Genomic DNA, 16,527 nt, shown 5'->3' with positions numbered 1-16,527 from the left:
CTTCCTATTCATCTTCAAGAGTACATCGACCTTGTCCCTGTCTGCTACATGCCATTTCGGAATATGACACCGGCAATTTCCATTCATAAATCATGGCAGCCGCGAGCCTATGCTCTACATCGGCATCGGCATCTAGTGAAAAGTGCATCGATGATGACAAACGATGTACATATATCTTAGCATTACTTACATTACAATGAAACAAAACAGTAAAGAGACGAGCCTGTCAACATTCACTTCAGTAGGTTCTTTTCCAACGGAAAAATTGTACTTCTTTCCAGTAAAATCTTCAGACTGATGAGTACATCAACCCAAATCACTCTAGGTTGCAATACGTGTAAAATCTGTTCTGTTCACTGACTACACTAGAGCCCAGCGGGCATAATTGAACCTTATCGCCTTCAAGGCCAGCGCAGCATTGCAGGGTTGCAGCCCGACTCTGGTGACACGAAAGATCGCTAGTCGCTACCAGTTCTTTGATTGCTGACACCAATATCATTCTTCTCAATTGCGCTTTACTGGCCTTTGCACATACGACTTGTTCGGATCTTCAGTCTTAAGTTTTGGGGGTTTTATTTCACCTTTCCGTCCCTGCAGAAAGGAGTTTCCGTTTCAAATTCATGAATAGGAAGATATTACTTGCCATATGCACTAACCTTCTTTCCTGTCTTCATGAAATCCCTCCAGCTGGAGACCTACAAACCCAAAATCCATTGTATTACGCAGTTGGTACGTTTGAGCAAAGATAGCTGCACTATATACAGGTCACAGGGAATGAACTTTATGGCGTGAGGCGTGAGCACGACCTTAGTGACAATGCAGAAAAATCACTGTAACTCAAGTCATGAATGCATCTCTGAAACTATGGCCACTCTATGATGCACTTAGGTTAGGCTACAAGTATTCAGAAATTAACAAAGTGCTCTGATCCTTCAACCTTGCATTATTGCCTTGGGAATTGGGATTGATGAAGATTTCTCAAATGTTGTACCAAATGGAAGGACGCTAACCACCTCATGCTATGAAGAGTCAGAAATGGTAGCAGTACGTCACTAGAAAGAAATGGCAGTAGTACGTCACCAGAAAGGTACTCCCTCTGGTAAAAAAAAGGGTTTTTTGGATTCATACTATTACAATTTTCGAAGTTCGGAGAAATACCATTACTATTCACCTATTCTAAACGTTACCATTACAATTCTTCCTTTGTTTGAAATATGCCATGGTATACGTCCGGAGAGGTCTTGGGCCCACTTGCAGACGTACACGGTGTCATCGTATTTTGGTATGGACAAAACTACCCCTCCACCCTACTCTCTCATGTCACTGATGTCTGGACCCCACTAGTCATCTTCTTCCTCCTCCCTTCTCCATCTGCTTCACTTCTCCATGGCCATGGTGTCCGCCCTACTCCAGGCCTCGCCGGCGTCTGGCCATGTCGCCCCGCCCCGCCCTGCTTGCAGCCTCGCCCGAACGCATGCCCCCACGCCTCCTTGGCCATCTCCACCAACACCTCCCGCGCCGACGACAATGGCGGGGCGGAGCTCCCGCGCCGTCCTTCCGCCGGACGTGCTTGACGGCCAACTCCATGCCGGGCCTCCAGAACCTGTATGTGTAGACGTCCTGCAGGATCTCGTCCGCCATCGCACGAAGGTCAAACTGCGGCTGCTGCCCATGGCAGCCATGGCGGGGCGGACCTCTAGGAGCTTGCCGAGGCTGCGCGGCAGCTCGCCGGTGAGGTTTTTGCTGTAGAGGGACAGGTTGACGAGCACCTTGAACTCGCCGAACTCTGGGGGCACCTCGCCATTGAAGCCGTTGAAGAACTGCAGCGACACGAGCCGTGTGAGGGACCGGAGCTCGGCGAGGGTGCCAGTGAGGTTGTTCTGGGACGCGTCGAACGAAGTACTGCAGCTTGGTGAGTCTGCCGAAGCCGGCGGGGAGCGCGCCGCAGAGCGAGTGGTTGTAGAGCTTGAGCAGAGTGAGGTTGGTGAGCCTCGTGATCTCTGATCTCTGGCAGGATCTCGCCGGTGAGGTCGTTGTCGGAGAGCTCGGGGTCGACAAGGTTGACGAGGCCGCCGATCTCCGGCGGGATGGCGCCGCCGAGCTTCGCCGCAGACATGCAGAGCACGGAGAGGTCGTGACCTCAGCAGAGAACGCAGCGGTGGTGCCGGCAATGTAGAGGTGGATTGGTGGCTGCTGTTTGGGGAGGGAGAGAGAGGAAAAAGAGAAGATGATCACATGCGGGCCCCACAAGGCAGTGTCTTGGGGGTATTTTGGCCCATACGAAAATACTGTAGCCTGTTTGTGGGCCCAATATCATTGGATACGTAGAATATGGCACGGTTCAGGCAACACAAGAATTGTAATGGTATAGTTCCAAATAGACGAATAGTAATGGTAGTTCTCAAAAGTTGCAAAATTGTAATGGTATCAATAAAAAAACCCTAAAAAGTACTTGACACATTTCACTTTCCAGTCTTCAGTGCACATCTTTGACCACTAATTTCTTCTAGAATATATTCTGAAAATCATTTGAACTTAAGAGATTTTGCAGGTATTTTTAATACAGATCCACACATATAACCAACATGTTTCCAAACTAAATAGTGTAATAGTTATTTGATGTTCGTATTTTTTAAGGTTTGATCAAATCTAGCCCTAAACAGCATGTGTTTGTGGCCAGAGGGAGTAGGCCACAAGTAATCCAGGGACTAAAGGTAGCATTTGAGGTAGTATCAGCTACTATGCAAAATGTCTACGAGCAGTACTGCATTATGCATCATAATCTTTCTCCTTTCCAGCTTTTGGTACATTTTTCAGTACGAGTACATAGACCTAATTTCGTACTGACATGTCAACAGAAAGCGAGGCATAGCTAACATTGTGAAATCTCTACATAGAATAGACTGCAAACATACCCGCTGGTCTCTAGTCTCCTCCCACTTCTCTTCATGCTCTCTCTTCCTCTTCCACATCTCTTTTGTTTCTTCCTCATCTTTCTTAAGTCTTCCTTCTTCCTCTGATATCTGTGCAATGCCCACATGAATATAGCTCATCCGACAAATTCGTTTCTCAAATGATAACATTAGGGGAAAAAACACTCTACCCTCATTTGCATTTTTCTCCGACGCCATTCTTTCTCCGTCAAAATTTCACGTACTTTAATTATTAACTGCTTCTGAAATTCATCCGATCGTTCAAACTGCTCTTCATATTTTCCCTGGACATATGCAAGCAGATCATTAGAGGTTCTGAATTGTGGAAGATGCATGAAATCCAATAAGATATATCAAAGATTTCGCAGAGCCGAACTATTACCATAATATTTTGTTAATATCCAACTACTGAACCATGCAGATGATGTTTGCAAAATGAAACAGCTGATCACATGCATTGTGCATTCATTATAGATTTCAACAAACGAAGTTTCAGATACATGGAATAATTTTCTTTATGGATAGATGTTTTTTCTCAAGTTTGCATAGTCCAATCAAAAGTCACATCACCTTCCATAAGATTGTCTCACCTCATCTACGAGAGATTTTATCTTGGACGCACTGTCTTTCTTCAGCTCCTTTTTCCGTTTTGCCCTCAATTCTTCTGTATTTTTCAACACAAAGGAACATAAAATTTTGTTTAGTTCATAGTACCTCTACTTCAGTTGACTAAATCGTTATTGTCAATACCGTATATAAAAAAGATCAATTCACACCTTTTGCAGCAGTAACTTGGTCAAGAATGTAGCCTCTTTCCTGTGGATCAAGCAGGAGCTGTTGTGCTTTTGCCAGAGCTATACCATCAAGTGAATATATATCAACAAGCAAGGAAAAGAGCTATACCATTCAAACATGGTCACTTTCAGTGGTGCTATGGCAGATTTAACTACAGAAGTCCAGATCTTACAAGCAGAGGTAGTGCAACGGTCCAAGATCTTTTCTCTAGAAAACCATAGGTCATACAGGAATACTCAAAATGAGCAATCCTAGGTTAACACCTTATTAGCACTACTATCTTAATGACCAAAACTAAAAATGCACAGATCCCATTTCTAAGATCATTTCTTTGTTGTTTAATTCTTTGAATAGTTAATCTATGCCTCACTGTGGATATCAGGTACCATCCAATTAAATCCATCTCCAGTTCTTTTCTAGTATGAATTACGAACTCGTGCCCCTTTCCCCAACATGAAAATTTAAAAGCCTATTCATGCTGATGCTATCCATTTCAAAGTTATTTATTTATTCCGATTTGAAGGATATATAGAATTACCAACCGGCATATGTTCCTTGATGGTTTATAAATCGTACAAATCATATTTCAAAAACAAATCCATATATGCCTTACAGCAATTTAATGTGATACCATTTCACAACATGACAATATAATGAATTCTTGTAGCACTTTGCTTCTCATGTGCAGCAGTACTTTCATTACTGGCTCATTTCAGTACCTGCAAAAGCTTCTTGTGCCTGAGGATGCTTGCATTTATCAGGATGGACCAACAATGACAACTGCAGAAAGCATGTGAAACAAAAAATATTAGATCTACACAAAAAAATAAATCAAATGAAAAACTTCATAAATATCAAATCAATGTCTTTATACCTTCCTATATTGCTTTTTCACCTCATCTAGTGATGAATCAAAAGACAACTTAAGATGCTCGAAGGGGTTTAACTTGAAGCAACCAAGTATCCTGATAAATTTAGGATGTGTAAGGCTATGGAACTATTGTTGACAAGAAATAACCAAATAGCATGACATTTCAACTGATCCATTTCTTTCAACAGAAAATATTCCCTATTTCCCATATACATGCTATTACAAACTTCTAACCTTTGTTGCAAATAAATACCACTGTATAATTTCAACTTATAAAAAGCATCATTGCATAAGTTGAAGGTTCATGTATAACTCTTTCTTCAATACTTGGTGTTACTTTTTTTCCCCAAAAACAGGGTAGTCTAGTCATGAACAATTTCTAAACAAGGACTGCAGATAATATTATACGACTACTTAACTCTATGATGACAATGCAAAAAAAAAAAAATGAGGCCATAACAGTCTTCACAATGTGAATCTGCGATTCATTCAGACAATTAGAAAAGATTAACTTTAAATTCGAACAAGAGCATCTCCAGGAGTTTGGTATAATTTACTTGCTAAATAATAAATCTAGCAAGTTAATAAAAGAAATAGCAATCTTAAATTTTGTTTTTCTCCAACAGTCTCCTATAATAACTTGTTAAAAACTAAAGTAGGGCACATCAATTTGTTTTTTTTGGTTTTACAGGAGACGATCCGTTCTGGGTACTGCCGCTGCCGTACGTCAGGCTGCTGCGCGCTGTTCCCTGCATCTGGCAACACCTGACACATGCCCCTGCCAACCAGCTGGCATGGGGTGCCCTGCCTGGTGCCTACCACAGGACCAGCAGGCATGCAATTCCCTGCCTGTTGCTGACGAGCACCTGGTCCGTTCCAGGGGCCTGCCGCTGCCCGGCGTCCGTGCATGTGAGGGGCCTGCCACCGCCGCCCAGCGTCTGGCAGCGTCGGGCAGCTGGCAGGGCGCGCTCAGATCGACGCCTAAACCGGCCACAAGATCGAAACTAGTAGATCGCACCAACAAATATCTTGCGCCAAAAAAACACCACTCACGCCCATGGAAACAGTGCAATTGAGGAGGGATAAGGAGTTCTCTCGATTGCGGAAAGTTACGAGTTAAGGAGGATATTTGGCAACTTTTTATTTTTGAGGAGCTCTTTTACCAAACTGTTGTTGGAGATAGTTTTTTCTTTTTTTGCTAAAAAATAAAAATAGGGAGTTGTTTTACAAAACTCCTGGAGATGCTGTTATGTCAGTCATCTAACTGCAAGGTCTACCTCCTGCCAACCAAACTTGAACAATTCCAATGCTCTGCTACTGAACTCAAACAACTACTGCTCAAAACCGTGCATTCTGTGTATTATATGGCTATAACAGGATATAATCGTTGCATAAGGAAGTGGCAGAAGCCAATTTCCTGTACAACGGATTTCCACAGCAACAAAATAAATAATAATTATGGTGCACTTGACCAAAAATAAAAACAGTTAAGCAACAAAACCCACGCGCTTTGCACGGTACGGAGGCAACTAGAACAAGAGAACGGCCGTAGAAACGCAATCTAGGGTTCATTCGAGCTTAAAGGGTTCCCCAAATCTCAGCGAGACTTGGCGCCCAGCCAATTGCTACATAAACTAGGACGCACAATAGAGACGGAAAACCAGAAACGAATGGGATCTGAAGCTACATGACGCGCAACGGTGATTCGTAACGAAAGGGAACCGCCGTGGAGAAGATGAGAAAGGGAGGGAGGGGAAGAAGACCTGAGCACTTCGTTGTCCCGCTCGGCCTCGCTGACCTCCGCGAGGAAGCTCTTGAGGAGCTGGTCCTCGTCGGCCTCCGACGACCCCATGGAGGTGGTGGAGGGGTCAAGCCGATGAGGAGAAGACGCGGTGGGGTCGGGGCGGCCTTCGGGGGGAAGACGAGCGAGACGACAGCGTGCTGCGTCTGCGTTCGGATTTGTTGTGCTCCCAAGGTTCCAGCCTTCCAGGTCCCGTCGTCCCGCTCCCGCACTCTTGCTGTGTGCCGGCGTGGGACAGTGGGGTGGGATTAGGGACGAAAACGTTACGGATATTTTCCGACCGTATTCGAAATCGAATCGGTTTAGAGGAGTTGAGATCTATTCGTATCTGAGTCTGGATATCCAATATTCGATACCATATTCGTATCCGAATACTCAAATCGCATATTTATGATGTCGATATCCAATCGTATTCTATCCGACATAGTTGACACTATCCATATTCAAATCCAAATCCAGACAGAAATATGAAAACAAATATAATATTGGTGATATCCGTCCGTATCCGATCCGTTTTCATCCTGGGATGGCTTCGGCAGAGTGGGCGGGTATTTTGTGGGCTGTAGCCCATCGTTGCGCTTGAATTCCAATCGTTTGACATTGTCGAAAAGCATTTGACATTGTCGAAAAGCGTTTTTTTACATCCTCTAATCTATTTTTTAAAACCGTTCAAATTTGTTTTCCGCATGATTTTGAAAGCAGTTTTGATCGACGTGGCGTGACACCACACTAGCAGTCTTAATGATGCCACATCAGTTACAACGGAGGTAAATCGATCTTGCAGAGACCATTTAGACTTTATCCAAAGAATTATAAAAATATTTTTTCAAAAGATTATCCAAATATTTTTCTAAAAAATGCAACTAAACTCATAAAATTGATTTAATCTTATAAAAATAATATAATATTTGCTTTAGTCATATTTTTCGTAAAAACATGTTCTATATTATGAGTCCTAGCTTTGAAATTGTTTGGATCTTATATTTTCTCCTTTTGGAGTTTATTTGTTATATGCTCTTATTATCTGTTATAATTAATCTATGTTGATGACCCTCACCATGTAGAAGTTCAACTGACTTCGTTGACAACACATGTGTCATGTAACTGTCTCATACTCGAGATCCTATTAATATGAACACATGCATGTATCTCTTGTACATGGTTCCTCTCAGTATGAAAGCACATAGTTATTATCAAAAAATATGAAAGCACACAAGCCACCCATCCCCTATGAGCATAAATCTTGAGGTTGACAAATTGACCATATACATCTCGATGTTGACAGTTCATAATATTGTGTTAGCTTATTTCCATATTATTTTCCTTGTGTGGTTGTGTCAATTGTGTGCTAATAATTTGAATCTCGTCAAACATAATTCATTTGCATGTTAGTAAACAAGAAATGTAAAAAAGGACGTTTTGTGGTGAGAAATTGACGAAAAAGGAAAGCGTATATGTCTATCCTTAAAAGAGGCTTAATATCTTGGTGCAGTAAGAAAGAAGATTGTTTCTCAGTGTCTACCATTAGATTTGAATATATAGCATGCACGCCTACAGTTAAAGAAGAAATATTATGGCTGAGAAATTCTCTTGTCTGTCTTGATGTGACTAAGCATGCATATGAGACAACCGTGATCTACTGTGATAACACGGCTTCCATTTTTTTCTTCTCGAAGAATATCATACCATGGGTTGTATAGTGTTATATTGTTATCTAACTGGTGTGGCATGTCCGAGTCAATGCATACTATCTATAATAGACGAGAGCATCGACTAGCAAATAAAACGTTAGAAGGAGACAACACAATACTAAGATATTTCCAAGTACTATATGATATAGCATGATTTAAGAAAAAAACTGAAACTAGTTTTCAAATTTTTCTTACCTAAAACTTTTTTTTCTATTAACTTTCTAATGCTAGATTTTAGAATTTGTAATCACATAGTTTTTTTAAAAAAAAAGTATTTAATATTTTTAAAATTACTATTTTTATAATTGTTTATAAAGTCTAATTAATCTTCCTAAACTAAACTATTAACGTAGTCCAATTTACCTTCCTTGCATTGACACGGCCCGCATAGAACAGTTGGTGTGGTGCCATGTCGACCAAGGTTTACTCTTGCTCTCTCTTGTGTCTGCACATTTTCTATTGAAAAAAAAGATGAATGTGAGTTCAATTCCAAACTAGTACGTTTAAATCATTTTCCTCACTGTCGGGTCTGGTCATGGTAGTTTTTCCCCAATATTAAGTTGGATTTGATCTTGCTTATAGCAAACTTCAATTGCGTGCTTTCATTTTCAGTATCTTTAAATCAAATATGATAGTGAAAAGTTGTCTTCCTGCAAACCTAGTTTTGTAAGAATTGGGACCTGGCCTCATTTTTAATTAAAATCAATTTTCTTCTACCTTCTGATTTATTCATGCTGAGTGCTGAGAATCCAACTTAATAGTGTCTATTAACTGTAATTTCCTTTCTAGTTTTAGTGCATTTAAGGTATTCCACATGCCCTTTAAACATGTACGACCAGCCTTCTCGCTTTAGTCTAGATTTCACTATATGTTTGGCACTTTTTTCTATTAGTGATATTTCACTTGTTTAAGAGCCTTTGTGCCTTGTGTAGTAAACCCATTTTGATTTGAGGATATTCATTAGTAGATTATTTTATTTATAAAAAGTTAAATACTTGAGTCTAAGGTGTATTTTAGAAACCAAAGCAGGAATGCAGGATGAGTTGACATGGATGAATCTATCTTGATTTTAACAGATACGTTTAGCTGAAGCACAACTACAAGGTGACCCTGAAAAATTGAAATCTGAGACGCTGGAAAAGATGAAAAAGATTGATGGATGGTGTATGGAGCTGAAGCTTTTGGAGGACAAGAGAGCTCCTGCGGCCTAGACAAAATCGACTTCGGCTTTGATGTAGAGTAGAGCCATCGCGACCACACCAGGGTGCTGATCCAAATTCCAAGGTGCACTGAATCACCACAGGCTTCTCCATTACCTGTGTTGGTTACTGGAAAAGCAGTCCGGTAGATGTGGGTTTGCGCAGAACGATGGAGGGTTTTTCACCGCACATTTGTTGTCTCATGTTCACCAAGTTTCAAGATTTGTACCGAAAGACCCATTTGTCAGAAAGACCACACAGTGAGATAATTCAACCGATTATTGTGACAGTGTGGTTTAACTTCAGTATACTATGCTAATTCTGGGAATCTATTGACAATGGATCAGAATTTACTATCGCCCTCACGGCTAGAATTCATCTCTGCTTTACCACCATTCTTCAATTATTCAGTTAACTTTACAGGCTGTTATATCTAGGTTGAAACTGATTGAAGAGTGCCGGAATGCTTCTGTCCCTGGCTCCGCGGCTTTCACATGTGTTTCATTTGTTTCTTTGTTTAGTTGCCAAGAGGCAGAGCTTCAAGAATCTTAAGAAGCATACATCGGTGAATGCAGTTTTCCTTGGTTGAATAGTAAACGCTCTACGGGCTACACACGCCAAGTCATGCGGCCTGTTCGGGAGGCCGTATCGCCGTATCGTATCGTGAATTATTTACTGCTGGCTGGTTTGGTGTAAGAGAAAAACACTGTTCCCAGCTGAAAATTTACGATCGTTTACGAGCAAGCGAACAGGCTATGTAATGTAACAACGCGTGAGAAAGGAATCCTCCTCCGGCTGGCCGAAAGCGATATGGCCTCGCATGCCAAATGGAGAACGGCAGCCAATCGAAGAGTTTTCTGGGAACTAACGTTGATTGAAAAAAAGGAAAAGATAACATAGCCGTATGCTTCCTGTCTTAGCACAAATGCTGACAGCAATTCCAATCTAACAACTGTTGTTGACAGTTCTAATGCTTCCTGTCTTAGCACAAATGCTGACAGCAATTCCAATCTAACAACTGTTGTTGACAGTTCTAAAGCTTTGAACCTTTTTTTTTCTTTCTTTTTTCTCATGACAACATATCATTGGCATCAAGACAATCTATTTACACGGCCCGTTCTAACTCTACAACTCATGCGCTCAAATGCACATTCACTATTCTCTATCCAGGCAGAAGAATATTAGCCGGCGGCTCAACGAGGACATCTTCCTCGCGAACGTATGCCAAAGAATCAACTAATGAAACACTAAAGGTTGATGCCGATGCTGTTGAGCGTTGACAATACTAGCTCCAGGCAAAACAACCCTCCCTTTCGGCCAGCTCCACATGATTTGCGCGGACCAATATCTGTAGGTCGAACAACCAAAGAAAGTAAAATTGTCAGATTAATCACGCACTTATAAAAGCAACAAGTGGCGCCCTAGTGAGAAGCTGACGACTGGAAGACCAGCCACAAGCTTTGTACCATTCAACATGACACGTACGTGAAATCTTAGCATGAGTTTGACACAAAAAGGTACAATGTTAACTTACCATTCTGCCACTGTCCAAAAGATGATCGACGACCCATTAATTGATGCCACGTGTAGATGAATTTGAGCGTGAAGATGTCGTCCTCATAGACCGTACTGATCTTATTGACTTGTTTACGAATGGATGCTCCAACAGTTTGGATGCTGATGGTCTGTCTTCTGGATTGGATTTTACACACTGGCTTATAAAATCACGAGCATCCTTTGAAAGAGCATTTGGAATTGCTGGTGATTCCCCCTTACCAATCCTGTATAGAGCTTGTGTCTGCATAACAAGTAGCAAGAAGAATGGGGTTAATCATATACCAATAGTTCAGAAAATCGTGTACATATAGGCACACTCATATAGTCATATAATTCAAAAACAGCAACTCGAATTTGCAGAAGTCAGTACTAAATGTTCTCACCCATTCGAGGTCAGGATAGGGTATTTGGCGTGTCAACATCTCTAGGACGGTGCAACCAAGACTCCATATGTCAGCTGCAGGTCCATACGTCTTCTTTGGATTGACAACCTGAAAATTTAGATTTTAGTGCTTCCATCTAGAATGATCTTAAAGTGTAGATCCAAATTGTATATGCTGTCATCCAGCAACCATGATTGTTCGCCAACACATTAAGTTCACATGAAATGATGCCTATGTCAAATCAATGAAACGTCACTTAATCACACTAAAATATCAACTCAGCTACTACTCTATTAAGAACCAACTTTGATTGGACTGCACCAGATGTTTGATAGATCTGTAATAACATCACTGAGGCAGGGGCATAGGGGATAGGGCACTACTTCCAAGTAATATTCAATAATTTAGGTCTATTATTACTTCAAGACGATTATTCTAGACAAATCACTGAAGGTAAACATAAGGCGAACACAATGCAAGAATGTTCTAATCTCAAGTCAGAGTTTATGGTGGTTACCTCAGGTGCCATCCAATAAACAGTTCCTTTGCATGATTTAACTGCATTGAATTTGGTAATCTGAAAGGGAATTGATAAAATAATTTTGTATCAGAGAAAGTGTTAGCGGATAAATTGAACCAAAAAAAGGACAAAGTTTTCAGCATGAATCGACCTCCTTAGCGAGTCCAAAATCTGCAAGTTTCACAGATCCATTGGCATGCACCAGAATATTTGCGCATTTAATGTCTCTGCAATATCACAATTCAAACCATAGTTCAGAACATACGTATATACAATAGCACGTTGATATAATTCTGCAGTACTTTTCAGATCAATGTGGAAAATACAGGTATTGGGCATTGCTTGCAGGGCTTCATTTAAACTAATGGGCACATAATTGCCCATATTTGTTATTTCCAGTAATCTGATTTGTTACACTGAATGGCACCATTATAGGTATCAGAACTTAAACTAATTTCATTACCTATGAACAATGTTCCTTTCATGGAGGTAAGTCAACCCATTAAGGATTTGTCTTGTATATGCAGAGACATGAGTATCACGCAGGCGATATTTCTGATACAATGATGCAAGGGATCCTTGAGTCACTAATTCAAGGAAGATGTAAAGCTTTGAATCTTCCTGCAATAGTAACACAGTTGGAGGGTCATCAATCTAATAGCCTAAGCATGCATACAAGGGGCATGAAGAAAACAATGAATTTCTGTGCATACGACATATATGATACCAACAGCATGATAAACTGAAGCTACTTACTTTGTCTGTTCCATAATACTGCACTATATTCTCATGCTCAAACTGGCTCAGAAGTGCAATTTCCTGGAAAGATTAAGAAAGATAAAAGAGGTCAGATTTTGCAACACTTGTCTTTTGAGGAAATTGGGCATAGTTTGCAAGTGGAGCCATCTTAAGGCTAACAGCGCACAGACCAACGGATCAAATCTCAGGAAATCACAGTGGAAGCCAAAAAACACTGGTGCTATCTTATAGGCTCATGCATTACCATGTAATATGAGACAAATTAACAGACAACCCCTACAACGGGTTGTCTTTTAAGTTATATAGTAATTCCAAAATCCCTTAATTTGTGCATGAAATGGAAGAAAGCAAAAATGTGAGTTACAAGGCATTAACAACTTATACAATGATGCGCGAGTAGTCTTATAGTATTAAATTTTAGCTTATATGAGGCGGTTGCTTTACGAAAGAACCACCACTTTCTCTTAAGTCTCAATCTCAACTCCCTCGGTCCTCCACGTCATAAAAAATCCTATAGGGCATTTGCTGCATGAGATGGCCTATGAGACGGCTCACATGTACAGATGTACTTGTCCTAAATAACCTTTCAACCTATCATGAACTGTGCCATTCAAGTTGAAGAACACAGGACATGCAATTCATGATAGGATGGGAAATTGCCAGTAATAGATTAAATCTCTCGCACTATCAAGAAAAAAATAGTGAAACAAACCTGCTCAAGCTGAAAGATACACTGCTTCGCATTGCTCCCTTGATCAAATAAGTTTACTTCTTTGACAGCAAAGAAGACACCCTCACTGATAATATGACACAGAAGCAGAAAAGCATGTAAGAGACTGGGCTCAGGCTTGCAACAGGAAAAAACTAGAGCAGGCTATAAATAGTGAAGGCAACCATCCCTATTGCATATTGGCAGAAAAAAGGACAAATACTGAATTGCTTCATCCAGGACAATAAATTCATGTACGTTGTTCGCAGAGCTGAATATCCAAGTTATCATGACCAAAGAACACATAATCAAGTAAAAAATCCTTAACCTCAGTTCTAAATTGGAATAAAATCAAGCTTCTAAAAAGAACAGAAATAATCGAGTGATTATCAAATTATTCTCTGCTGACCCAGAAGTCAAGAGTGCAACATTTTGGCACACTAATATGTCATGGTCCCACGTACGATTGAGGAAATGGTTCATCGAATTGCATGTGACAATGATTTTAGTTGAGATCTTTGCCTATTACTTAGGATCATGTTGGTTTAGTTGTAGAAGACTACATCATGTAACTAATTCAATTGTTACTACTAGTAGGCTGTGCTTAGTGTCTAACATTTAGAAACAGACCTAGTAGGCTCTAATCAGCAATAGAATCAGTTCTGTGAAACCCAGATTAATCGAGGCTTCTAGCTGTACCTTATGCTGCCCTATGGAGTATGGACAGGCGTAGCATGTTAGATTGATTATTCCAAGCAACTAAACAGCACGGAAGAGCAACTGAATTTTATCTTTAGAGCACTTACTCGCTGATGCCCTCATAGACTGTCCCAAACGAGCCACTACCCAGGAGCACCCCTCGGCTCCAGGACCGGATCCTCCTCCTAAACCTCCCGTTCGGTGAGATATAGAACATGGATTCTGTGGTGGTGCTTGAGGTCTCGTCATCGTTGGTCGTTGATAGCGAAGAAGTACCAGTGAAGCCCTCGGACGACTCCTCCAGCCCAAGATCGTCCAACATTAACAATACCGCCCCATCCTCGTCGTCATCCTTCTCCACTGCATCCCGGTGTCCAAAACGACGGCCAGATCTGCTCGCGGGGGCGTCCTCTTTCTCATCCGGCGCGAACGACCGCAAGATATCCCACGTGGATCCGACGCCGAATACAGCTGGCAGCGCCATCGAAGGCGGCGGCTTGAGCACCGGCGGCGGGCGCACGCCCTTGATTCCTCCCTCCCCAGCTGCCCTCCTCGCATCCGGAAAGGTGGACTCGGGCGGCGGATCCAGGCGCGCCGGCCGCTCCGGAGCTTCGATTGGGCCGTCCCTTCCCGTTGCGGCCGGTAGCTCCGGGTCGGCGTCCGCAGCCTGGGCGGGCTCCTCGGCACCCACCTGACAGAGCGGTGAGTCCCGCTGAGGGGAGTCGTGGTTGGGGCGTGCGGAGGAGGGGGAGCTCGAAGCGGAGGTGGAGGAGCGAATGGCCTTGTGCGCCTCCCAGTCGGCCAGCGGGATGGCGAAGTCGTCGGGCCCGGAGAGGCCGAGGTTTTCGTACAGGAAGCGGAGGTCCCCGCCCCCGTCGCCGCTGCCGCCGATGCGGAAGCTGTTGACGAGGTCGAGGGAGCAGGCGACGGAGGCGGCGAGCGAGGTCGGCCCGGACCCCGGCGCGGAGGCGGGCTGCGGGGACGGCGGGTACTGGCAGTAGTTGGGGGCGTTGTAGCCGATGTTCTTGGACGCGTTGCGGCGGTCGAGCCGGCGGAGGAGGCGCCTGGAGGAGCCGAAGCCGCTGCCGCCAGACGGCGACGGCGCGGGGTCCTGCGCGGCGTGGGGCGGGCCCATCGGCGGCGGCCTCAGCTCATGGGCGCCCTGGAAGACGCGGGGGAGAGGACCGCGCCGAAAGCGAGAGCTCGGCTTGGGGACGCAAGCGGGTGGGGGGTTTTTTTTTTGGTTCGTAGCCGCGGCCGCGCTTTTGGGTTTTTCGGTGGGTGTGATGAGGCGGAGCCGTGGAGGGGGCCGAGCGGACAGCGGAGGGAGGAGATAGCGTTGTCCGGTTGTCCGCATTGACTCGCATCTTTTCGCCGCTGCGGCCCGGTGGTCGGGTCAGCGACGCGACACGGCAACCGCGGGCAGCACAGCAGCTGGGCCCCCGCGCCGCGCGCCTCTTGGCCCGCGGTGATCAGGCAGGGATACGGCGGGGGCCGGTGCGGCGCTCCCGCGCTGGCCCCCCTGGCGCGACGTAAAAAGCTTCGTCGGAGACGCCGGGCAGGATGCGATCTCGGCGACTGATGGCGGCCGGGCGGGGGCCTTCTCGGTGGGGTTTGTCCGCGCGCCGCGGGGTCGTTGCGCTAGGCAGATCGCGGTGCGGCGACGGGAGCCGACGTGAGGGCAAACGTCAGTGGCGAGCTCAGCTGCTGATGGCTTGGCACGTGGCCAGATGTGCAGGCGATATTCAATATCTACCGTGTGTCAGTGGGACTGAGCTGATGAGCTCAACAGCGGATGTGTTGGCACGTGCGTGCATGTAAGCTTGTTCGATTGTTCCTGCCAGATGGGGAGACATCGTGCCATGTGAGTACGTGCTATGTCTGATGAACTCATCACGCGCTCATCATAAAACTGTCAGCATGTCAGTAGTTTAACGTCGTAGCAGTAGGAGGAAGAGGAGGAGAGATTCGGCCATGTTTTGTGTCGCTCTAGATGTATTTTTCTCTCACAACAAAACAGTATCAGTTGATTTATAAGTCACAGAAAATAATCAAGCGAACAGCGTGCTAGCCCTGGCTCCGTCGGCAGCTTTGGCACGGCGCAGGAGAAAACCATATCAACATTTGTAGGAGAAGCAACTCCGGTGCCGAATTGAAGAGTTGGGGCTGTTTTAATCGTACGAACCTGGAGCTGCATTTTGCGCTCCAGTCTTCTGGCTCTGGTTTTGGTGAAGGAGCAGTCCGTGTGAAGCCTTGCCAAACATGCCCTTAGTCCCGTGCTATCTTGAGCAGACACCGATGCCCAGAGAGACAGGCCATGTCTATGCTTGAATTTGATATTGGATGCTATATACATTACCCCTCTGGATCAATTTAAAAATAGTGCTAGGTCAAATGAGTCAAAGTTTAATTAAATTTAGATAAAAATATATTAGGGTTTATTATATTTTAATTGTGATACTATTTTCTCTAATCTTAGTTAAATTTAAGATAGTTTGATTGTAATTAAATCTAGAATTGTATTTTTTAGGGATAATTGTCTGTTGGACATCCAAAGTGATGGTCTTTCGCTGGCGGACACACACTTTGGAGCATTTTGCTAGAAGATAC

General features: G+C 43.6%; 2 protein-coding genes across 4 annotated transcripts; both read right to left on the bottom strand.

The window, feature by feature from the left end:
• Positions 1-204: 204 nt before the first annotated feature.
• On the bottom strand, positions 205-6,595 carry LOC136540911 (uncharacterized). 3 transcript variants are annotated; one of them, XM_066532953.1, is made up of 9 exons: positions 6,363-6,595; positions 4,603-4,693; positions 4,448-4,508; positions 3,710-3,787; positions 3,524-3,597; positions 3,104-3,217; positions 2,916-3,023; positions 657-695; positions 205-591 (listed from the first exon to the last, which is right to left on the bottom strand). In XM_066532953.1, exons 1-9 carry the CDS (start codon positions 6,449-6,451, stop codon positions 505-507), a joined length of 741 nt encoding a protein of 246 aa, XP_066389050.1. In that variant the 5' UTR covers positions 6,452-6,595; the 3' UTR covers positions 205-504. The 3 variants fall into 3 exon arrangements, with proteins under 3 accessions (XP_066389050.1, XP_066389048.1, XP_066389049.1); XM_066532951.1 differs by lacking the exons at positions 205-591; positions 657-695 and adding an exon at positions 703-2,193; XM_066532952.1 differs by lacking the exons at positions 205-591; positions 657-695 and adding an exon at positions 703-2,190.
• A 3,726-nt stretch (positions 6,596-10,321) lies between these two features.
• LOC136535962 (mitogen-activated protein kinase kinase kinase 1-like) lies at positions 10,322-15,199 on the bottom strand. The gene is made up of 9 exons (XM_066528411.1): positions 14,025-15,199; positions 13,222-13,306; positions 12,507-12,569; positions 12,214-12,371; positions 11,902-11,977; positions 11,748-11,807; positions 11,231-11,338; positions 10,825-11,088; positions 10,322-10,638 (listed from the first exon to the last, which is right to left on the bottom strand). Exons 1-8 carry the CDS (start codon positions 15,050-15,052, stop codon positions 10,861-10,863), a joined length of 1,806 nt encoding a protein of 601 aa, XP_066384508.1. The 5' UTR covers positions 15,053-15,199; the 3' UTR covers positions 10,322-10,638; positions 10,825-10,860.
• Between the last annotated feature and the right edge of the window lie 1,328 nt (positions 15,200-16,527).

The sequence above is a fragment of the Miscanthus floridulus genome, chromosome 2 (assembly GCF_019320115.1).
Source record: "Miscanthus floridulus cultivar M001 chromosome 2, ASM1932011v1, whole genome shotgun sequence".
Classification (NCBI taxonomy): Eukaryota; Viridiplantae; Streptophyta; class Magnoliopsida; order Poales; family Poaceae; genus Miscanthus; species Miscanthus floridulus.
Note: the sequence above shows the minus strand (reverse complement) of the source record. Positions and strands in the feature narration are given on the sequence as shown.